The sequence below is a fragment of the Pongo pygmaeus genome, chromosome 2, assembly GCF_028885625.2.
Source record: "Pongo pygmaeus isolate AG05252 chromosome 2, NHGRI_mPonPyg2-v2.0_pri, whole genome shotgun sequence".
Classification (NCBI taxonomy): domain Eukaryota; kingdom Metazoa; phylum Chordata; class Mammalia; order Primates; family Hominidae; genus Pongo; species Pongo pygmaeus.
In genome coordinates, this window is record NC_085930.1 from 63,712,669 (window position 1) to 63,736,577 (window position 23,909).

The window sequence follows — 23,909 nt, forward strand, 5'->3', positions numbered from 1 at the left end:
GCTCACCCGCCACAGGTGCCCCGGAACGAGTTTGGGAATGTGTACCTTTTCCTGCCCAGCATGATGCCTATTGGCTGTGTCCAGCTGAACCTGCCCAATCTACACCGCGTGGCCCGCAAGCTGGACATCGACTGTGTCCAGGCCATCACTGGCTTTGATTTCCATGGCGGCTACTCCCATCCTGTGTGCGTAAGGGGCCTTCGATGGAGGCTAAACAGAGGGATGGGGAGGGGTGGCTCCAGGGATGGGGATGGAAAGCTGGCATGGGGCTGCTGGGAGTTGAGGCCTGGTGGCTCCAATTTTCAGGATGTTACACTGGATTTGCAAAGTCAGTGCTTTACCAAATCTGGCTTCCCTCCAGAGGGAACAGAGCCAGTGAAACTGACATCCTAATGCTGGATTAAAATATTCTTCCCAGGTTCAGGGACTCACAGGCTAGTGAGCAAACAACAGTCAGCATCCTTCCTGGGCAGCTGCCTGGTTAGTGAGCTCTGTTCTGTGATGGGCAAGGCTGGATAGGGGCTTTCACCCCAGCTTTCTTAAGCAGAATCTGGGGAGGAAGAGGCAGTGCCAGTTTCCACAGGCCTCCCTTCTGCACAGAGGGTGTGGGACACTGGCTGACCCGGGACATCCTTCAGGACCCCTGGTGCTCAGATGTGGCCCACTGTCTTCCGCAAACGGGAGGGAGGAGAGGCAGAGCAGGCAGCAGGCTTGAGGGTTGACATCACGTTGTGTCCCCACAGGACTGATGGATACATCGTCTGCGAGGAATTCAAAGACGTGCTCCTGACTGCCTGGGAAAATGAGCAGGCCATCATCGAAAAGAAGGAGAAGGAGGTAAGCGCATAGGCAGGACGGAGGGACAGCAGAAGCGGGAAGCAGCACTCAGCGGGTGGCCTCTTCCCTTCCCAGGCCGCGTCTGTGTGCTCCCAGGCTCTTCCCAGCCCTCTCTGACATCATGGCAGGCACCCGAGGGAGCGAGCACTGAATGCAGCAGGCTCCTGCCCACCCCGCAGACTCACTGTTACTGTCCCTGAGGAGCCTGGGTCCGGGCTCTGGGGTCTACTGCCCCTGCTGCCCACACCTGCCTCTGTCTTGAATCGCCTGTGTCCAGATTCTGGAAGACCTCACCCACTAAAGATTTTGGAGTCAGTAACGATTAAAAAGTTGTCTGTTTTTGTGGCTTTCAGGTATAGTATATCACTTTATAAATCAGATGAATTTTTTGGAAGTAAGACTTGGTGTGAAGGAGAGGCTGTATCTTAAAGTGGTGTATATCTCTGTCTTTATGTTCACAGTTTCCATCTTAATATTTTTCCTGAAAATGTCAGTGCTTAACACTTTTCTCCCACTTCATTTTTGCCTGCAGAAAAGGGAGAAGCGGGCTCTAGGGAACTGGAAGCTGCTGGCCAAAGGTCTGCTCATCAGGGAGAGGCTGAAGCGTCGCTACGGGCCCAAGGTCAGTGCAGGTTCTTTGCAGAGAAGACAAGCCCAGGGTCAGTTTCTTGGAGATGCAGCTCAGAAAGGCCTGATCCAGATTCTGCCCCAGCATCAAGTCAGGGATAGCTTTGTGTTAGGACACCTCACAGTCGTCTGTCTCTAAGGCTACTTGTTTTTACCTTGTTGGGAGAGGTGTCCCTGGAGTGAGGCCTCAGCTGGCTCTTCTGCCTAAGCCCTGTCCCAGTGTCCCCGTTTCTACTGTCTGCATGAGCGATGCCATGGGTCTGATTTGGCGCTGAACACATAGGGAGGGCCAAATGTCCTGCATTTGGTGCACCCTTCCACCTTCCAGTGTTCCTAGTGCCTGTGACCATCCTGCAGGCCTGCAGTGGCCCGCTCAGTACCTCTCTCACAGCACCTGCCATGTGCCAGGCCAGGCTTGGACACAGGTGTGAATTTGACATGCAGCCTTCAAGGGGGCCCCTCCCTGGGGCAGACGGACCCTAGGCCCAGTTTCATGGTGTAGTCAGTGCTGTGTCAGACAAAGCAGAAACTGCTCTGGCATGTTTTGTTCCCTCTCTCCAACCCTCTGTGCTGCCTGTTTGCCTTTCAACAATTTTTTGTCACGCTCCTCATTCCAGTCCCTCTGGTGGAGAAAAGCCCTTCATCTGGCTTTATGTTCTGACCAGCTCCTTGCCGCCTTCTCCATCCAAACCCTCCCCAGCCATCCCAGCTGGCAGGGAGTGCCGCCTCAGATCCTAGGGCTCCGAGGGCTGAACTGTGCATCTTGCCCGTTCAAGACATCATGTGCTTTTGTCCAGAAATGAGGTAGCAAATGCAAGGCACGAATCACAGGCATCCCCAGATGAGGCAGTGTGCTCCTAGAGGGCAGCTTCCTGTCCGGCCATCATCCTTGTGTTCCCCAGCACTCAGCTCATAGCAGGTGCTCCAGTGTCTGCTTGGATGCACCCCAGGCTGGGAAGGCTCAGTAAGAAGGGTCTGGGCTCTCTCCCCACCCTGTCCCATGCCCTTGTCCTCCCAGAGTTACAGAACTTAGGGCAGGCTGGGAACTTGCTGCCTCTTCATGGGGCTTCCTGGTATCTGATTACTGACCCTCGCCTATGTCCTCCCACCACTGCCACCTGTCCAGAGTGAGGCAGCAGCTCCCCACACAGATGCAGGAGGTGGACTCTCTTCTGATGAAGAGGAGGGGACCAGCTCTCAAGCAGAAGCGGCCAGGATACTGGCTGCCTCCTGGCCTCAAAACCGAGAAGATGAAGAAAAGCAGAAGCTGAAGGGTGGGCCCAAGAAGACCAAAAGGGAAAAGAAGGCAGCAGCTTCCCACCTGTTCCCATTTGAGAAGCTGTGAGCTGAGCGCCCATTAGAGGGGCACCCACCACTTGCTGCTGCCCCGCTACAGGCCCCACACCCGCCCGGGCATGCCCAGCCCCCGGTAGTGGGGGCTTCTCTGCTGAGAAGGCAAACTGAGGCAGCATGTACTGAGGTGGGGTCAGGGGAGACGAGGCCAAGCTGAGGAGGTGCTGCAGGTCCCGTCTGGCCCCAGCCCTTGTCAGATTCACCCAGGGTGAAGCCTTCAAAGCTTTTTGCTACCAAAGCCCACTCACTCTTTGAGCTACAGAACACTGCCAGGAGATACTCTCCTGCCTCCTAGACCTGTTCTTTCCATCTTTAGAAACATCAGTTTTTGTATGGAAGCCACTGGGAGATTTCTGGATGGTGGTGCATCCATGAATGCGCTGATCGTTTCTTCCAGTTAGAGTCTTCATCTGTCCGACAAGTTCACTCGCCTCGGTTGCGGACCTAGGACCCTTTCTCTGCAGGCTACTTACTTCCCCTGAGTCAGGCTTACTAATGCTGCCCTCGCTGCCTCTTTGCAGTAGGGGAGAGAACAGAGAAGTACAGGTCATCTGCTGGGATCTAGTTTTCCAAGTAACATTTTGTGGTGGCAGAAGCCTAAAAAAAGAGCTAAAATCAGGAAAGAAAAGGAAAAATACGAATTGAAAATTAAGGAAATATTAGTAAAATAGATCAATGTTAAACTAGATTCTATTCATTACTAGATAAAATGTATAAAGCTCTCTGTACTAAGGAGAAATAACTTTTATAACATTCTGAGAAAAAAATAAAGCATTTATCTAAAGATTTGGCTCTATATTTTCTTTCAGATTTTTTTTTTTTTAACAAGGGGTCTGTCTTGCGCAGGCTGGACTCCTGGGCTTGAGTGGTCTTCCTGAGGGCTTTGCCTCAGCTGGCCCTCACAGCCACCGTGTATGGTGGAAAGGCATTGTTCGGGAAAACAGTCCCAGCTCCTCAGGACTGCAGGCACCCACACACCACTGCCTGTGCCCAGCTTCTTTCAGATTTACATCGGCAAGAACACCCAGGTGACAGAGCAATTTATTCATATGTTGAGACAGCATGAAAGATTCCATTTTGTTTTCAGGGAGGCTGGGAATTCGTTACATATGGAATTTTTCTGTATTTAGTGAAGAGATCTTAATCTTTGAGAGGAGCCATTAAAAATCGGAGTCACTTTTATCCAAGGGAAACAAACAAAACACTTGGGTTATGACTCATATGTGGCAGGAGGCTGGCTGGAACCTCTTGTTGAGAAACAGACTGGGGTTGCTATGGAAACTGGTCTCACACTTCCTCACCAGAGCTCGGCCCTCCTAGAGGCAACTTGTTTTCTGTTATATATTTTTTTTTAATTATTTTTTGAGACAGGGTTCCACTCTTGCCCAGGTTGGGGTACAGTGGTATGATCCCAGCTGACTGCAGCCTCCACCTCCAGGCCTCAAGCAATCCTCTCACCTCAGCCTCGTGAGTAGCTGGGACCATGGGCATGCACCACCATGCTTGTCTTTCTGGGGTTTTGAGATGATGGCATTGCCATGTCTCTGCAGAAATAACTTCTTCAGGCATATGTCAGCTACAAGGAGGCATTATTTAAATGAAACAGTAGGTTCTGGAAAACAGGAGTAGGTTTGGGAAAGTTATCACTCACCTGCTTGTAAAAAATAAACTGCTAGCATCAGAGTGGGCAGTTAGCAGCCTTCTTTCAGAACAGGAAGCAAAATGAATGAAAAATTAATGCCGCATGTGTCGGGCATTCTATGGGCTTTGTCTCATTTGGCCCTCACAACAACCTTGTGAGGTAGACAAGTGTTGTTCCCATTGTACCGATGAAGGAACAGACTCAGATCGTTGATTTACCCAACATCACAGCCAGTATGTAGCAATCTTTGGCTCAGAACTCAGATCTCCCATGTCAACTCAGGATGCCTTTGGCAGTGGAGCACACTGCTGCCCCTTCCACTTTTTCTAGCACATTCTGAAGATGCATGAAGCCTGAGTCATTCACTTTAAATCAAGCCAAAACAAAGTGGGCTTCAGTATGGAAGACTTCTGAGTGCTAGAGATACTGAGTTACCCTTAAAAAAAAAATTAACCACTGAAAGCTCAGATTTCCCCAAAATTCAGTTCTCAATCCTAATGGCTGAATTCTTTACAGAAATTTTGGAAAGAATGCCAAAAAAAAAAAAAATCTGAAACTAAAAATAGGATGTTTGTCAAAGTCCCACACCAGAAGATAATTTAGAAATTTATTTCAAAATTTTTAATAAAAAATACAGTGATATTACAAATTTGGTTTTCCAAAGCTTTCAAATTTTTCTTAACATTATTTTTCTTTTTAAGAACACTTTTGAAGTCGGCAGTAATTTAAAATCCTTATTAGAAAAAAACCAAAGCCCAAGGATTTTGCGTTTAGTCATCATCTAGGTATACTGCGTGTTTTCCATACTGCGTGTTTTCCGAAAGCATCCTTTAAGAGTTTGGAGATTTGATGAAATTGCTCATGTAATAAGCAGTTAGTGAATACTATTGAATCCTAAACCCAGATAAGTCATCTTGGGCTGGCTGTGTTTTTCGTGTGAAGAAACTCATTTATAGCACAGGCACCCCAGGCCAATAGAGATAGATGATTACAGATCACTGGTTTCAGAAGTTCTGACCCCTTATTCAGCTACCAAATACTTACTTGCTAAAGGAATTACTCCCAGCAGACAAAAACGGTTTCTGAATATGACAGAAAAGGTACACAAAGTATCATTTAAGACATCCTGGTTACAACATACTTTATCTTTAAAAGGGTGTGAGAGTAGTTGGGGAACTTAGAAATTCTGTGACTTAGGTGTGGGTGGATCTTATTTAGGAGGACTAAAGCTATGGACACAACACGTGAAAGAACCACTCAGAAGCAGTCCTAGGAGGCCCAGGTGCCCACATCGAAAGCACTCCCGGGTGAAAGCAGCCAGGCAGGCGTGGGCATTGTACAGCAAGCCTCAGGCCTCAGTTCTTGATTGTGGTTGACGGGGGGTCACCATGAAGGAGCCCATTTAGTATAAAGCTTCCAACCTTTTCTCTTAATCGTTTCTTTAATCTTTTAAACCATCTTCAAGTGCATAGGGGAGTTTCTGATGCCAGAGGATGAAAGCAAGTGCTTTCTCCACCCTCTCCTCCCAGAGTGAAAACAAATCCTTTTGCTGATACTTGTTTCAAATGCATCCATTATAAAGCTTCTCAGTGACACAAAATACTGAAACTTTTTATCAGTCAAACCACATACCCCAATTTAACACCTTTCAGTGCTCTGAATTCAATTGACAGACTAAAGGGTGCTCCTGTAACAGTCTGAAATATTAATCATTCAAGTGTTTTGTTTTGTTTTTTGTTTTTAAATCTTATTTCAGAAAACTTCCTCTTGGGGTAGGAAAGTACACATGAAGCAGCAAAGTAATGAAGAAAAACTTAAATAGGGCCTTCAGAGATCCCACACACTACAAAGATTCTGCCAAGCCATAAGATAAGTGTGAAGCCCAATATATGTCCAGCTTTTCTCCTCAGGACATCTTCAGTGTTTCTTCTCTTTTAAACACCAAATCAGGTTCTAGCCACAGACTGTGTTTTGGGTGTGCCTGCTTTGTGGGGTCCATGCCCAGTGTGTCTGCTGGTGACCAGGACTCAGCAGTAATGACTAACGGCTGCCCTTCAGGATCACAGATGTGCTTGGTGGTGGTGGCAAAGCATGGCACTTGTGTGCAGTGATGAGAAGCAGCACACAGCAAGGCTGAGCCCTTTATCAGCAGGCCTCCGTAGAGCGTGTCTGCGTCGTCAGCTGCCAATGGGCTGAGTGGCTGGCCATACCCACTCAGTCCAAGAGAGGAAGGAAACAGCAGGAGAAGCTGTCAGCTTGCCATTCATGAGCTGCTGCTGCCCACCAAAGCTGCTTACTGGCAAGAAGTGTGGGGAAGACATGAGCTGGTGAACACCAACCTGGTGCACATGCTACCAAGTCTGGCCCCTGAAGAGGAGAGCGGGTGCAGAGTCCAAAACCGACCAGGGCTCCTGCTCTGGCATGGAGCTGGGTCAGAGGTGAGGGATGACCTGGATCCTAGGGCTCACGCAGGTGTCGGGCGGGTGCCAGGGTCTTTTCACTCCAACTTTTTGGCTGGCACCCGTGTCCGAGCAACAAGGATGGGCACAAGGGCCAGGCCGGCAATGAGGAGGGCCCACAGGGGTCGGTAGAAGAGCCAGCCAGCCGCCACGGTCAGCAGGGTCAGCGAGGTGGCCACGCAGAAGGCAAAGGCTTTCAGGCCAATGTTGACCAGGTCTCGGAAAACAGGAAACCAGTCCACTGTGGAAAGGAGAAAGGTGATGAGGTGCCACCTTCTCTACACCTCACCAGCTCAGCAGATCACTCCTGTCCCTAGATGAGGATGGGCCCATGTTGCTACATGCATGAGGAGGGGAGAGGATCAGTGGGGTGGAAGGCAAGGAGCCTCATTCTGAGAGCTAAGGGAGCACAGGAGCCTCTGCTATGAGCTGCGTGGTTGGGCACATTGTCTAAGCCACCTACTCTACCCTGCTCCAGGGGAGAGGATATAGCAGTGCTTTGTAAACTTTAATAGTTTATGTGGAGAGTAGTCTGAGGCCAGTATAAAGACATTTACCTGTAATGCTACAAATAACCTGGGTCCTGCACACTCATACAAGAGGCTGTGGGTGGAGCCTCCTGTAGGTGCCTATTTAGGCCTCTCAGCCATTCCTAGAGGTGTTGGTTCATTCATGCAGCAGGATGTTACCGATGACTTATGTGCCCAGCACTGAACCAGCAGGTGCTAGAGGAAACAAATTAGCCTAAGCATTGGCCTCTCCTCAAGAATCTTACAGACTATTGGTCCAATAGGATAAAGCCCAGAATCCAGCTACATTCATGAGGAATTACCCTATGCTTGCCTTGTGTGACCTCTCCAGGTTGGCATTCCATAGCTGATGTCCACTCGGAATCTTCGCTCAGTTCCCAGGAGGCCACCAATGGTCTGGAATCACTGGGTTTGTAGAGCAAGCCCTGGTGCCCCATCATGCCTGCAGCACACCCTGCAAGCCACTACCTGGCCTCATCCTGATCTGTTCCCATACACCACTGCTACTCAGCCCTTATAATGAGCAAAGTTCATGTTTCTGAACACTGCCTGTGTGTTAGGCACCATGTGCACCATCTCATGAAGTGCTCATGCCCACCCTGTAAGGTAGGTACTCTTCTTAACTCCATTTTACCCGCAGGGTCACTGAGACTCAGGGAATTAAGAAACTCACCACCAGTCCTCCTGTTAGAAAGTGCCAGAACCAGGATTTGAACTCAAGACCGTATGGACCCAGAGCCTGGGCTCTGAGCCATTGCTGTAAGCCCTGTCTGTCTCTTGCTGTGGAGTCTTACACACGTTGGTATTTATCAAATGCATGGGGGACTGTGTGCTTCCCTGCTGCGCTCCCGACTCTCCCCACCCACCCTGGGGGTCGCTCCACGCTCTAAGTCTGTCCTGAGTCTGGCGCATTCCAGATGTAGAGTGAATTGGGATCACAGACATCAGAGATCCAAAGAAGGGCCCACTGAGACAGACACGAGGAAACCAAGGCTCCAGAAGGGAACTGGTCTGCCCAAGGTCACACAGGAAAGAGAGAGGATTCCATTTAAATGCTGATCTCTCGCTAATGTGCCCACCACGTCACTGTCTTTCTGAGCACAATTCAGCTGTCCAAAGAAAGGCTCAGGGAAAGAGTCTTTCCCTTCCCGGGCCTGTTTTCCCAACTGTAAACAAAGGAGGTGGTCCCCCCTAGCTCAGACAGCCCAAGATGTGCAGCCAGACCTATTCTGACTTGTGCATGCTGAGTAGGGAAGAGTTTTCTATTGGCACCAAGAGAAGACTTGACCCAATCATGTGACTGGAAGGGACACACACCAGGGAAAGGCTTGGATGGAGGGTCCTCTGAGGAACCCCATCCTCCTGGGCCCAGAACATACTTAGTCACCCTGGGCACTCAGATGCGGAACCACGCTGGGCCATGGGGCTCCTACTGGGCTTGCTGGTGCCAACCTCAGGTGAAGGAGCGGCCCAGAACTCTCCTTCATGCTCCAGACTTGCTGGCTGCCCAAATCTAGCCCAGGTTTTGGAGTGAGAAAGGAAGCATGATAGTTTTGGGTGTTTCCTATTTGCCACATTTCATAAAACTCTGCATGTGAGGGGTGAAGTGACTGAAGCTGAGATGGGAAGGGAACGGCCAAGCATCCAGAGCTTGGATGTGACAGATTTCAAATTCAGGTCTGGCAGGCTCCCATGTGGTATTCAATTGTGGATCAAAGGAATGAGCAAATGATCGAGCCAGCAGATGGACGAACCTTCAGGCTGTGGAGTGAGACCAGTGCCCCAGAGTCAGCCCCACCCAGCCTCGCCCCTGGCAGCTCCTGCCCTCAAGCCTGCCTTCCTCTGCTCCCTCATCCCAAGGCTATGGAGCCAGGACAGAGATGAGCCGAATACCTGGTATCTGCACAAGGGCTATTCCATCAGGCCAGAAGGGCTGAGATGACGCGACAGGCAGAGGAGGCCCTTTGGGGGTGCAGGAGGGAGGGCAGTGACCCACCCCGACACCTACCCAAGGTGTAGAGGATCCGTGTCATAAGGTTGAGGCCCATGAACATGGCCATCCAGCCGGCTGCCCGCAGGCCCCAGGTCTTCATGGAGTTGCTCCTTAGTTCTCTATGAAACACCTCCTGCAGGACAAGGTGGGGGCAGGTCAGAATGCTGAGGGCTGGCGGCATACCCAGTTGGCAGGGCAGGTCCTGAGGGGGCTGTACCAACTCGGGAGCTGTTGGCCATTTCTGAACAGGCCAGAGGGAGTTGGGGCAAGCCTCCTATAGGGCTAAGTCCTTCTGCCCATCTGTAGCGCACAGGGCAAGGCATGAGATCTCTGTGGAAGGTACGGGCCTTCCTCAGCTCAGAGCCTGCCAGCACCTGGACCCTTCAGCTCACAGTCTCACCTGGAATGAGCGGGACCCTCCCCCCACCCCTGAGCAGGTTTGAGCATGCCTGCTGGGCAGCATGCTCTGCGCTATGTGTGTGATCTGTTTAATCTCAGACCCTCTCCACATGGCTTGGGGACACTGCACCCTCCTTCTCAGGCTCCATCGCTGTTGCTGCCCCTCTTCCTGTCCATTAGATGCTACAATTCTTTAGCTGCTTCAGTCCATACTCTCTCCCCGGACATCCCATCTGCTTCCTTGGCCTCCATATGCCATGACCCTCCAATTTAAAGCTGCAGCTCTGGCCCTCTCCTGGGCCTCACAGCCCTGCGGCTCCCACCACCTCCACCACCTCCTCGACATTTCCACTTGACATCTCAACCTGTCCAGTGCTGACACTGGCGCCTTCTCCATCTCAGCACATGGCACACCCACCCACCCACTCACATCTCTGGGAAAGACATGGCCCGCTCCTCCCCTACCACCCCATCCAGTCCAGGCCACATATTCCCGAGTCTCTCACCACCGTCTGCCGCAGGAGCCTCACTGGCCCTGCTTCTATCACCCACTCCGTGTTTTCCACACAGCCACCTGCCACAGCCCTGCCACACCCCCCGGACACCGACCCTACTGCCGGTGCCCTGACCCTGCTGGCTGCTGTCCCCAGTCCAGGTCGAGTGTCCTCTCGCCTCTGTGTATCTGTGCGTGGGTTTGCTCTGCCTACAGCGATTGCCTGCAGTCATGCCTGGCCAGCTTCCTACATATTCTTCGAGCTTTGCTTGAACCCCATTTCTTCAGAGGGCTTTCCCTGACCCTCTGATCTGAATCAGGCCCTCTCTCAGAGTCCATAACAACAAAAACAGGTCACATTCATCACTCACCATTTATTTGATACTGTCCTAAGTGTTTTACAAGTATTATTTAATTCTCAGATTCACTCAGTGAGGTAGGAATACTTACCTCCACTGTACAGACGAGGAAACTGAGGCTCTGAGAGGGTAAGTCATGTGCCCAAGGTCTCACCTGAAGCAGTTAACTAAACGCTACATTTCCAAGAGCAGGGAGCATGTCTGTGAAGTACCTGGTGTTCAATGAAAACTTGCTGAATGAATGAATAATCCTCAACAACCAAACCAGTTAGGGATGATGTGACTATTACTAATAGTACTTAAACATTTTCCCCTTCACGAATGAGGAAACAGGCTGAGAGATCAGCACCAGCTCAAGGTCCTGTAGCAGGTGGAGGCAGTGCCAGGGCCGTCTGCAGCGTGCCTGCTTGGGCAGCTGTACTCTCCTGCCCCGGGACTGGAATCGGGACATCCTGACTTTTGCCCTGAGCTGCCTGCCTGGCTCTGGGCCTTTTCTTCTACTTGGCAGAGACCCCAGACCTTGTGTGGGGGTGGGGGCTGGGCTGGGGGAAGACAGGGCTTTGGGGCTGCTAAGCAGCAGGAGGCCCAGGGGGTGAGGAGGCCGCCTGAGCATCTGCACTGCAGAGCCTTCCTTTCTGGGGCATTACCTAAGCCATGGGCCCCATCCACTCCTCTCTGGAGGGGTGGCTCCGTGAGCTGGGCCTCAGCCCTGGGAGAGAGAGCAAGGCCTGGGCTGGGCCTCCTAATTTTAGAAACTCGCTGGGGACCCTCAGCTGCTGGTGGAAGGGTGACTCACGGCCTTTTAGGCTGGGAGGTGGCAGCCCTACCCTGAGGTTGGTAACTGGGCTCCTGGGCAACAGCCTGACCACACCCTAGCCCTGGCCAGGTACCAGGAGTTGGTGAGGCCCAAGCACCACCACAGGCTGAAGGCTAACGGGACAGATGGCTGCTGAGGATCTAATAATAGGAACAAAAGGTCACAGCTAACCCCTGACACCTGTCTGCTGCCTTGCCCCTTTCTGGCCCTTCTGGAATGAAAACTCCAGCAGTCCTGGTTAGGGCAGGTATAGAGTGCCCCACCAGGGATACCTGTGTTCATCAACAACAGAAAAACTAAAGACTCGATATTTCTGCTGCAGAGAAGGATTGCCTGCCTAGAGAAGACAGGCTAACTTTTAAGGCATAAAACTGAACTAATCAGCACATCTTGGCACCCCTTCTCCTTGGGACCCAGGGGAGGCATAGCCCTCCCTATTTACAATGGGAGAGGGATACTCAGGTAGCTGAGGCCCAAAACCCTTCCCCGCCCTCCTGATGTTCTGGAAGGACAGACTTTGGTGGAGCCGCCCCCACCCACTCCCTCTCCCCGCTCTGGGCTGTGGCCACAGCACTCCGGGTGCCCCCTTAAAAGGTGAACTCTTTTGTGCCCGGACTGGGCTATTCTTGCTGGAACTGACTGACCACTGATTCTTCCAGGGTTAACCCCTTCTCATCAGCAAAACTCACTTGTCAGAGGCCCTGCCTGATCACTGTAGAAACGGATGTCCTATTCTAACGTCCACTGGTATCAGAGCACCTGTTCTCTTTCCAACACTCGGCACAATCCATCAGTACTTACAAGTTTCTGTCTCTCTCACTCCTCTACCGGACAGTCTGTGAGGCACAGTGAGTTTAGTGCCTAGCACAGTCCTGCACACTGAAGGTTCATGACAGACTCAGTTCATCCACAATCCCCAAACGCTGAAGTGCTCCAAAATCCAAAACTTTTTGAACGCCAACATAACACCACTAGTGGAAATCCCACACTTGACCACATGTGACGGACTGCATTGTATAAAATCACCTTCAGGCGATGTGTACAAAGTATACATGAAACATAAATAGATTCTGTGTTTAGACTTGGTTCTCATCCCAAAGAGATCTCATTATGTATATACAAATATCTGCAAATCCAAAAAAATCTAGAATCTGAAACACTCCTGGTCAAACACTTTGATGAGGCATACTCAATATTCCGCTATTTCTTCTTCTTGCCTCATTCACTGGCTATGACCCCTGGTAGTGTGATCTTATTAAATAACCACTGGAAAGAAGGAAGGACATGCTTGTTCCCCCACCGGACGAGTGGGGCACAGCACTCACCTCTGCTGAGAAGTCCCCGTGGTGCAGGAGCAGTAAGGTATCCCCAGACTTGGTGGAGAATGGGACTAGCTGGTCACCCCGCTGCCGGGCAATCACAGTGACCTGGTCAGAGGACTTGGTGTTAGAGCTGAGGGGTGACCAGCGGGAGACACGCCCATGAGAGCCATGGCCCACCCTCCCGGGACTGGGTGCCAGCTGGGGAAGTGAGCACAGAGACCCTGGGGCTTCTCTATACATCCACCTGGGGTGCATCGACCCCTGTAGCTCTGGCCGAGCGGCTCCATTCAAAGCTCCAGGCAGCACCTTAGGCAGCGGGCAGAGCAGGGGATGGGGCGGGACTGCACATAGGCCAGGAACGCAAGACCAATTATTGACAGATCAAAACGGGCTTGGGGAGAGGGTCTGCATGTGACTGGAACACCTGTCATAAGGCGCGACTATGAGACCCCTTTTGAGCTGCCCTTCTTAACGTGGGGTCCATGGATGGCTGTGGGGACATGGAGCTCTGAAACTGCTCAGAAGCGTGGCTGGCTGAGAGTGCGTGCGAGCGTGTGCCTTTCCCCAGGGAAAAGGGGGTCCAAGCACTCCTGACATTGACCAAGGTGTCTGTGTCCGGGGAAGTCGTGAGGCTCTGACTTAGTGTCTGCCCCTGGGAAGCCAGGTTACCACGTGAGCTGGGCCCAGGTCAGGGTCATCACCACTCAGTCCAGCATAGGAAAAGGAGACGCGCAAGTCTCCCACCTGGGGGTGGAAGAGAAGCAGGGAGAGTGAGGAAGGGAGTAGCTGGCCCAGGCCCAGGTCCAGGATGCCTTGGCTACGCCCCTCAGGCTCTTCTCCCACCTCCACACCCGTGCCCAGGCTGTGCCATCACCCAGAGGGCCTCTCCCACTTGGCCAAGTGCAGCTGTGCATGCAACTGAACCGAATCTGCCTGGCGCAGGAGCCTGATCCTAGGGCCCTGACCCTCCTATTTGGAGAGCCCAAGCCTCTCTGCGCACCTCTGGATACTTGGGATTTTCGCTGTGGTAGAAAAAGTCTCCACGGCGAATGATGTCCACATGAGGGTCCTCCAGCTTGGACAGGCTCAGGGACTTGAAGTTGTCGACTTTGTCGATGAGGCCTGAGGGGACCAGAGTGGTTAGAAACCCATGGGACCAGATGAAAACCTCAATCTGCAAAGTCCCTGGCCTGACCCCCTTCCACCGCACCCTTGGAGCCTGCACACGTGGCACTCCCACCTGCAGTGCCTCTTTCTGACTCTGTCTTGTCCACAGCTTCCCCTGGGTTAGACCATCTCCTCCAGGAAGCTTTCCCTGTGCCCTCTCCCACCAAGTCAGAGTGACCACAGCACTGGGAGTGGCCTTAGCCCTTTTCCCTTCCATCAAGGTTACGGCCATCCATGTCCAAGCCTAACTTGCCTCCTGGGTTGAGAGCTACTTGAGGGCAGGCCCAGCTGGCACACAGGCACCATCCAGCAACAAAGCAGACAGAAAGCAGCCAGGCCAGGCCCAGGATCATCCAGCCTCCCCAGGACTATCTGGGCCCTTGGTATCTTCTCCCACCTTCATGGGTCAGGCCCAGGAACAGAGCCCCCAGGGTTACTCTGGCCCATGGTGCCACCTTATCCCTTGCAAGCTTCTCTTTGGAGTCAATGGGGGGTGCCTGTGATGAGCTAGTGCCTTCCCGGCAAAGGTGGAACTCAGAGGGGGAGCCCTAGGCCGAGAGCACTGAGCCACCCCATGTCTACTACTAGCCAGAGTCTGCTTGAGGAAGGACTGTCTCAGCAGAGTCTACTCAGCAGACACCGGCACGCAGCAGGGTGAGGATGCATGCCTGAGTCATTCTCTGGAACAACCCAGATTTCAGAGGAACATGGTAGGATGGAGTGGGGTCAGCCCGTGCTTCCTGGGGATTCGCCTTCCCCTGGCCCCCCAAAGCATGGTGCTGGGAAAGGTGCAGACTGATCCTGTGCCTTTAGCCATCTGAAGGCTGAGTGCTGGGAGCTCCGGCCCTGGGAGGGGCCTTGTGCTTCTGGCACGAGCTCCTCTGGAGAGGCCTGAGACTTACCTGACGAGAGGAAAAACCTGCCAATTTGGACAAAGGGGGCTGTTGCCGTGAATGACTCCACTGCCATGGCACTGTAGGAGAGAGGAAGCTGTCAGAGATGGGCACCAGTGTGGGAGCTGCCTGGGTCCCTTTGGGTTGTTTGTGCTGGGCAGGGTCCCCACCCGGGGGTTCCTGCAAGTCGAGATTAGCCCAGGCACAGCAGACATCTTGTCTTGTCCACCCCCAGGGGCCCTGTGCCCCCTCCCCTAGGCTGAGCGCCCTCACTCTGTCTCCTGTTCCCCGGAGCTTCCTACCCTCTTGCCTAGACCCCTGCCAGCCTGTCCTGCCCCACCCACCGCCGTCAGATGTATCTTGTATGGACTTTGCACCCCTCACTAGCCCCTCCCAGAGCATTCCATCCCCTGACCATCTTACTGGCACAGCCCAGACCATTGCTGAACAAGGCCTGCTCTCTAGCCACACCCAAGTGTTATGCCCACCTCACCACTGGCATGCCATGGAGCTAACCTCCCTCTGCTGAAATCCTGAGAAGCCTGAGCAAATGCCACTGCCTCTGGAAAGCCTGTCCTGATTGTCCTCCCGCCCATGGCAAACCATTAACAAAATGCTTCCCTGGCCCCGTGTGTGCAAATCCCCTTAGACACTTAGTGCAGGCCTTACATTTGTGACTTATCTGCGGGGAGCTTGTCTGGGGTCAGGGGAGACAGGTCTCTGTGTTCCTGGTGCCCAGCACGGGGCTTGGTCTCAAAACCATGTCCCACATTTTCAACCCATGAGGCAGGATTAACTCAATCCTGTTATTCAGATGAAGAAACTGAGGCTGCAGACCTGCCAGTGTAGACAAAGCTGCACTCAGGCCTGGGGCCTGGCTCTCACCTGGGGTTTTTGTGGCCAATCTCTCGGTCGAAGTTTTTGCTGTTGATGATTTCTGACCTCCATTCGGTGTCTGCTCGGGGAGAGGAATCAACTCAGAGCCCGGGTAGGAGTTGCACGTGGCTGAGACCCACCAGCCCAGCTCCTCCTATCTCACAGCCAAAGGGGTGGGTCAGGGAGCCTCAGTGGATGGGTGGGAGAGCAGGGCTCTGAAGACTGGCACCCAGGGATCCTGATGTCCGGTGCTGAATCCTTCCCATGGCCCCACCAACAGCCCTGCTGTCCAGCCACTGCTGTGGGCCCCCACCACGGGCAGAGACCATGTAAGGGGCCCAGCACTCACTGTAGGAGTACCTCGTCTCCTTCTTCACCTGCTCATCCTCGGTGTACTCCCTGCAGGGAAAGCAAGGCAGCCACGGGGGTTATAGCCTCGTTGCCCCAGGCAGTCTGATCTCTAAGCATCTGAGCAGGAAGCAACCTCGGGGCTACCAGATCAGACTCCTCAGATGGGGCAGATGCCTTCTCTACACCAGCCCCCAGACAGGGCACTCACTCCTGACAGACAGACAGCTCCTGCCCTCCAAGGCGCTGCCTGGAGGAAAGCGCTCTCCCATCCTGAGCTGAAATCTGCCCCCACTGGCCTTACACCAAGGGGCCCAGCCCTGCCCTTTGGGCTCAGAGATCTGGCTGCATCCTCTGCTCCAGGACAGCCCTGCAGGGGGCCTCCTGAAGCTGCCCTTCTCCTGCTCCTCCCACCACCTCCCCACCTGTCGGTCACAGTCCATATGATTCAGGTGGGGCTGAACCCACCCCCAGCTCCAGGTGACCCCAGCCCCGATCAATGAGAACCTGCCCCGGGACTCCTGTCAGAAACGATAAGCTGTAAGTGGAGAGAAGATGGGACCAACACAGCTGATGGGAAGGCTGAACACAGACAGATGCAGTGGGGTCTCAGGGGTGACATGCTGATCCTAATGACAGTGTTTCAGGCCTGCTCCAAGTCATGCTTCAAGCTTGTGCATCTCTGGAACTTCCCAGATGTGGGAGCGACTCAATCCCCCTTTCCTCTTGGAGCCACTCTTCACTGGATTTTTGCCACTTCCAAATCACTGGCTATTAATTTGGGGATAATTTCACACTTTTCTGATAGGAAGATGTTATACTTGAATTTCAAAGATTATCAAAATGAAAGGCATCTGCATGTTATCCTGACACCTACACTTCACTCCTCCTTTACCCCAGCAGAGTTTTCACCCCCTGACAGCTCACCTGGACTCCTCAGTTTCCACCCATTGGTACATCTCCACGTGCCTCCGCAGTTTCACAGCAGGAAGATGGACCCCATAGTTTGGATCAGACAAAAGCTTCAAACAGAATCAAAGAAACCAAAAAAATAAAGGATAAGATTCATGTCAGCCCAGAAAGCCTGGCTCAGGCTCAGGGGAAGCTGGACTGCAAGAGGAAGAAATAGAGAAGGGGACAAAGGTGGAGAGCCCTACACTGCTTTGCAGGGGAGAATTGAGGACACTCCCTGTCCCAGGTTCTTCACACATAGCGCCTGTGACCGTGACCCTCACAGTACAGGCCTGGGCTGCATGGCCCAACGGCATGGTGCCAACAGTGTACAGGGTGTTCAAATAACAGGAAAGCTCTGGTGCCCAGCGTAGTTTTGTGGCCTTGCACTGGACACACATGGTCATCACAGTCATGAGAGCAACTCCCTGAGTACCAGCCACTGTACCAAGACGTTAGTTACCTAATCTCACCAAATCCTCAAGGCTGGCCACAAGCTTGTTACCATTACCATCCCCATTTTATACATGAAGACACTGAGACTCAGGATAGACAAGTCCACACAGCTGCTGAGCGGTGGAGTCAGGAATCACACCCATGTTTGACCATCTCCAGCGCTTTCAAATCCTCAGCCAGACAACATCCAGGATGAGCCCCGAGCCACTGACAGGTCAGCATCCCCTGCCAAGCCTACCTTGGATGTCCGCAAGGCGCCAATGATGTGCACCAGCCTTCCTTCATTCTCCGGAGCCACACTGTGGATGCTGTCGGGGGACACCACAAGCGAGAGCCCCTCAGCCAATGAGGTTGCCGTCTTCAAAGCGCGGCCCTGGGAGCAAAGGGGAGTGGGGATTTCAACAGCTCAGGGGTGGCTCAGCATGACTGTGCTTGTTGCAAAGTATTAGGGTAGGATGGGGCCTCGGGGAGCACTGAGACCCATCTCCCCACTGTACAGTTGGAAAACTGAGGTCTAGCAAGTGGACAGTAAGGACTGGAACCCAGATTCCTGCTTTCCCAGGCAGACTTCTTCCCACTGCCCCACTGGTTCCCACTAGCCGCCACCAATCTTAGCACTGCCCCACTGGTGGGAACAGCTGATGTTTCTGCCTGCCTGTCCCTTTCTCCCCATTTTTCTCTGCCTTCTTTTTTTTATCTTTATGTTTAAGTTTTTTGCAGAGATAGGGTCTTGCTATGTTGCCCAGGCTGCTTTCGAACTTCTGGCCTCAAGCAATCCTCCCTCCTTGGCCTCCCAAAGTGCTGGGGTTACAGGCCTGAGCCACCATGCCTGGCACTCCTCTCCCCTACTCAGCCCATGTGGTTTACCTAGGTCTATCTGAACCCTTGTTCAAATCATGTGACCCAGACCTTGCCAATCAGAACATGTGAGTGACCCCTGGCCATGCAGACTGATTCAGAGAACTGAGAGCCAAGCCAGGACACTGAGAGATTGCCTTGTAACTGTTGCTATATTGATTTAGAAATATACTGTTGCATCATGAGGTCCTATTTAAAAAAAAAGGAAAAAAAGAAAGAGAGAGAGAAAGAAAGAAGAGAGAGAGAAAGAGAGAGATAGAAAAAGGAAGGAAGGAAGAAAGGAACGAAGGAAGGAAGGAAAAAAGGGAGGGAGGGAGGGAGGGGAAAGAAAGGAAAAGAAGGAAAGGAAAGAAAGGAGGAGAAACAAATGGTTTTTCTCTTCCCTGGGCTAAGTGGTTGGATGTAAGCCAGTTGCTGGGGCCACATTTGCCATCACAGATGAAGTGCCTGCCCAAGAAAAACACCATAATAGAGAAAAACAGGCAAAAGATGAAGAAATGGAGATTCCTCGTGACCCAGCGTGAACACCTGGATCCAACTACACCTGAGGCAGGCACTAACCCCTGGATTTTCAGGTGTGTGAACTGATCTACTCCCCTTCCTGCTCACATCAGCTGTGGGATGGATCACAGTGGAAAGAACTGTGATTAACTCAGTATCCTTCTTTCTCTTTTGTAAAATCTAGGCCCTTTATTACAAAATCCAGCCTCTGGGTTCATAGCCTTTGCTCTCTGACATGGTGGGGACTCTCACTCTCCACAGGAAGACCCCAGACATTTTACCTCATTGGTGAAAATTAGGTAGAAGGAGAGCAGGAAGGCCATGAGCCCCACAAACATCCCACCCCAGGTCTCGCTCAGCCGCTCCAGGAAGCCTGGCTGGGAGCCGGTTTTAACTTTGACATGTTCTCTCCGGGTACTGGTACTGGAATACTGAAGAAAAAGAAACATAGTCACAGAATGAAAACTATTTTGTAAAAATAAATTAAATTAGCTATTTATTTATACACAGTTTTTTTTTTTTTTAGTTTTAACTGTATGTGGTAAAAACACACAGATATTCAATGTGCAGTCTGGCAGGTTTCCACAAACATATATTCCATCTGACCAACATCTAAAGCAAGGTACAAAATATTTCCATCACCCCAAAAAGTTTCTTTGTGCCCCTTTCCTGCGAATTCTCTCCCTCTCCACCAACCAGAGGTAACTGGTGGGGATGGGGAGAATCTGAATTTGAATTTCTCCTACTGTAGATTAGTTTGTTTCTTCTACAACTTGAGAAAAATGGAATCAGGGCACCAACTCCTTTCTGCCCAGCTTCTTGGACTCAGAGTACTACTTCTGCAATTCATCCATGTTGTGGTGTTTATCAGGAGTTTGTTCCTTTTCATGGCTGAGTAGTACTCCATTTATGACTATACCACAATGTGCTGAATCATTCGTCAGTGGATGGGTATCTTGGCAGCTTCCAGGTTTTGGCTGTTATGAATAATGCTGTTGTGAATATTCATATATGAACCTTTATGCAGACATGTGCTTTCATTTCCCGTAGGAATATACTTAGGAGTACAACTGCTGGCTCACAAAGAAGATGTATGTTTAAGTTTTTATGAAACTGCCAAGCTATTTTACAAAGAGGTTATTAGAGATGTATTTTTAATTAAATTCAGCAAACAGTGGCTGAGTTTTCTGAGGGCAGTGCTAGCCCTTGTAGGGTCAGAAGTAGACAGTCTTAGGGCAGTGAGGTCACAACCATAAACAATACTAGAAGGTCACACAGAATGTCCTGTGAGGGGGGTGGACTCAGTGCTCAAGGAGTGACTCCTTCCACCTGGGGTATCAAGGCAGGCTCCCTTGAGTGGAATCTTAGAGGCAGACCTTAGGGGAAGAGCAGACCTTAGGGGAAGAGCATCCCTAAAGGGAGAACCATATCAACAGTGATGAGGAAGTAGGAAGTGGTTCTGGGGGAGCAGCTGCCTATCTGCTTTGGCTGGGTTGTGGGAGCGACGGAGGAAGAAAGGGCTCGGAGCTAGGCCTTTCTGGGCAGGTTCACAGTGGGCCTCAAACTCAAGGGTGAGTGGATCAGGCTTTGGTCAATAACAGAGGCATGATTTGGGGTGCATCCACTGCTGATCAAAAGTGTCATCGTCTAGGGCAGGATTCTGGAGCCAGAAGAACTGGGTTTGAATCTATGCTCTGCCACGTACCAGCTACGGGGTCTTGGGCAAGCAACTTCACCACTTTGTGCCTTCCACTTCCTCTGTGCATAGGGTTGTGGTGAGAACCAAAGAACATAGTTATTGGGTGGCTCGGGGCCTAGGGCATGGTAAGCACTGTACACGTGTTAGCTAGTAGAAATGTGACCACATTTCCCTACAACTGATACTGGGCTGGCACTAGGCTGGGGGTGAGCTGACAAAAGTCACAAAGATGTAAAGTGGGGCCCAGCTAAGACAGGCCCCATCCTGGTACTGGGGGCCAGAGGAGTGATTTGAGTCAGAATCTCTGCTTGAACAAAGCTGATGTCGCATTCTGATTGTCTTTGAGTATCACCAGCCAAGGCCTCCAGTGACCAGATGTCCATGAATCCAGAAGTCGTCTTGACTTTCCATGCCATTTGGAAACATTAGGTGAGTGAATCACCACATAAGGGCAGGTGACCATCATAATGATGACAATGGCAAACACATCGGTCTATCACAGGCCAGCCCACAGGCAAGCCCAAAGAGCTGGATGTCATAACGACCCCATTTCACCAATAAGAAAATCTGGCTCTGGGTTAAGTCATCTTTCCAGATCACACAGCTTCTAAGAGGAAGAGTTAGGATTCAAATCCGGGCAGACTGGAGGCTACTCTCCCATTACTCATTCCAGTCTGTGCTCCCCATCTCTTGGGCTACAATGTGAGTTGAATGTTGGGAGCCAGCGGCAGGCAGCAATAGGAAAAGAAGGTGTGTCTTCCTCTTGGGCCTCCCCTCAGCCAGCATCAAGATAAGGGGCTCAAAGATGCCTTGGAGGGAAGGAAGAGAGGTACAGGAGGGTGCCCCTCAGGCTAGGGGAGGGGTGAGGTGGGCAGTGACATGACATACCCAGCCCACATTCTGAACCAAAATTCCCAGTAAACATGGAGGATCATAAAGGATCTATATATCTACACATATTTATATATACATATAGTATGTATTACATGTATATACACATTATATAAACACACACACACACACACAGACAGACATCCCCAGTGACACATCCCCTCCCAGTCCTAGCACTCAGGACTTAGAAGAAATGAACAATGAGTGGTGGGAACAGAGGCTGACACATAGGCCCTGGAAATGGACAGAACTGGGTTCGATGCCCAGGTTCACCAATCACTTGCTGTGTAAGCCTGGGTAAATTGCTCTACCTCTCTGATTCTGTTTACTCACGTATAAAGTGGAGAGGGGAATAGTACCTTCACCACAGGTACTGCTGCTGCTATACTGATTGAGAATTTTGTTGCCTCCCTGCTCCATCCCACTATCTTCTTCCTCACCCAGCCTAGTGGCTGCTGTAAATGTGTACCCAGCTACTGGATGAACCAAAAAATGCTTGGCAGCAGAGGATACTCAAATGCATGTATATTCCTTGGTGAGGGGTCAGGTCTCAATGTACCCAAGATGATCTCTATCCACTGGGACCATTTGTGCTACCCTGCAAGGACAGACTTGTTTTCAAGCATTAAGTACCTACCACACACCAAGCACTGTGCTAAGGAGTCTCCCTTAAATATCACAGTAACTGATCCATGAGGCTACATAAACCTGGAGAGATGAAAGCCACACAGCTACTGGGTGAAAGAATCTGGATTGCCCCCAGGTCTCCCTAACTCCAAAGCCTGCCCTTTTCAGCATATTCCCGTGTCACAGCATGCCAAGCTGGCCACGAGAGCTTGGGCAGGTGCCTTCCCCTGCTAGGGAAGTTCCCCATCTGTAAAATGTGGTGGTGGTGATGGGAGCAGACAAAGAGTCCACATACTACAGACAGGCTGGTCTCCTGACTGCCCTCTCGCCTGGCCGAGCCTGAGTCTCTCGGAATACCTCTGAGGCCTTTCTAGGTACAACATTCAAGGCTTCTAACCCTCCTGTGGGCCCGAAATGTCCTGGGAGTGTGGATGATATTAACCCGAGACAAAGTGTACTAGGGCTGTGGGTGATACACACCCTGGCCTCTCAAGGGGTGTGGGAGGCAGAGAGGACGCTTGGGGACAGAGGCGGTGTCTGGAAATAGGGTGTGACAGGCAAGGGGATAGCTGCTAGGACACTCTACCAAAGCAGGAGGGAGGGTGTGTCTGGGGCTGGCTGGGCTTCTAAGCGGGCCCTAGAAGCACTTTCACAGAGGAGGGGAGAGGTGAGTCACCAGCTTCTCCCACACCCAGCACCCTGGTAGGAGGCGCTGCTTGTTGAATGAATGTTGGGCTTAAACAGTTTCCCGAGAAAGGCTGGTTGCAGGGACAAGAGGCCTTGAAGGAACAGCCCTCAGCCAGGCCTTCTCCAACCAAATCCTTGCTAGGAGGAGGAGGGGCCCCGACAGTAGAGAAATGCTCCCTCTCCCCCAACTCCTTCGCTCCCAGCCCAGCCTAAGCTTTTTGCAGCATCACAGCTTCGGCTTACAGAGCCTCCCTAGGGCGGAGAACTCTCTGCCCGCCTGGACAGCCCTGTCTGTCCATTGCTGGACAGCTCCACTTAGGCTGGATCGCCTTCCTCCCTCCCAAGAGAGTGGCCCCCCTCTCTGAGGTAGCGTCCAGCTCTCATAATGCGTAAGTTTCAGGGCCCCAAGGTACAGGAGGGAACTGGGAATGCAAGGAGGGGCCGCGGAGAGGCGTACAACCACATTCCAGTACGGGAGCAACACCTCCGAGTCCGCCTCCGCACGAACGCCGAGGACGAGGCGGGCCAAGGAACACGGACAAAAGCCTGGACAGGCCAAGAGATGAACAGAGGGATGAGCTGGCGAAGGCACAGATACGGCGAGCAGAGGGAGATGCGGGCCGGGCCGCACGGAGGAGCTCCGGGCGGCGAAATGGACCCAGAGGCCCCCGGGGAAAAACCCCAGGGCGACGGGGAAGCCTGGGTGTGGCCCGGCTAGACCGGGGATACTCACATTCGCCGCCATGGTGGGACCCAGCTCGCTGCCGCCGCCTCGCGCTGTTCAGCTAGGAAGTGGCTGACGACTGGAGCGTGGTGTCCAGCGGCCTCTTGCCAGCCCCAGCTTCGAAAATCCGCGTGGACTCCAGGGCCAAGCGGGACTTACTGCGGTTACCGCCCCCTGTGCCCAGTGTTTCTGCGCATGCGCGCGGCGAGACGTCCTGGAAACTATAGGGTCCGGGACGTTGCAGTACCTCATTGATGCGCCTGCGCACTGCAAAGCTTTCGGGGAAATGTAGTTTCTACTGCCCGGAGAGCTGTCGAGGGGCGCGCGACCTGCTGGGAAATGTAGTTTCCACCTGAGGTGGGCCCGGCCGCCGTTGCGAGGGCGCCGAGGCAGGCGCGCG

The 23,909-nt window shown here is 52.2% G+C and overlaps 2 protein-coding genes across 7 annotated transcripts in view; one reads left to right on the plus strand and one right to left on the minus strand.

Annotated features, from left to right (window-relative positions):
- Nucleotides 1-3,601, plus strand: part of XPC (XPC complex subunit, DNA damage recognition and repair factor) — a 33,429-nt gene extending 29,828 nt beyond the window's left edge. For 2 of the 4 annotated variants that reach the window (XM_054479910.2, XM_054479911.2), the window contains exons 13-16: nt 16-185; nt 744-837; nt 1,370-1,459; nt 2,591-3,601. In XM_054479910.2, the coding sequence (XP_054335885.1) occupies nt 16-185; nt 744-837; nt 1,370-1,459; nt 2,591-2,809 (573 nt within the window). In that variant the 3' untranslated portion in view covers nt 2,810-3,601. Of the gene's footprint in view, nt 1-15; nt 186-743; nt 838-912; nt 1,191-1,369; nt 1,460-2,590 lie in introns of those variants that run through there. The other 2 variants (XR_008501378.2, XR_008501377.2) reach the window with 2 other exon arrangements.
- A 1,451-nt stretch (nt 3,602-5,052) lies between these two features.
- TMEM43 (transmembrane protein 43) lies at nt 5,053-23,830 on the minus strand. 3 transcript variants are annotated; one of them, XM_054479913.2, is made up of 12 exons: nt 23,519-23,830; nt 19,163-19,312; nt 17,761-17,895; nt 17,043-17,137; nt 16,117-16,166; nt 15,777-15,846; nt 14,901-14,971; nt 13,832-13,953; nt 13,501-13,575; nt 12,835-12,936; nt 9,457-9,574; nt 5,053-7,159 (listed from the first exon to the last, which is right to left on the minus strand). In XM_054479913.2, the coding sequence occupies exons 1-12, from the start codon at nt 23,528-23,530 to the stop codon at nt 6,957-6,959; spliced, it is 1,203 nt and encodes a 400-aa protein (XP_054335888.1). In that variant the 5' UTR covers nt 23,531-23,830; the 3' UTR covers nt 5,053-6,956. The 3 variants fall into 3 exon arrangements, with proteins under 3 accessions (XP_054335888.1, XP_054335890.1, XP_054335889.1); XM_054479915.2 differs by lacking the exon at nt 19,163-19,312; XM_054479914.2 differs by lacking the exon at nt 13,501-13,575.
- Nucleotides 23,831-23,909: the final 79 nt, after the last annotated feature.

What these genes read in the sequence shown, in the direction of transcription:
- TMEM43 (XM_054479913.2), bottom strand. An exon ending in GTGGAAACTGAGGAGTCCAG is followed by an intron (nt 16,167 to 17,042) that starts GTGAGCTGTCAG and finishes CTTTCCCTGCAG; the next exon opens with GGAGTACACCGAGGATGAGC. An exon ending in AAAATCCCAAGTATCCAGAG is followed by an intron (nt 13,576 to 13,831) that starts GTGCGCAGAGAG and finishes TTCCACCCCCAG; the next exon opens with GTGGGAGACTTGCGCGTCTC.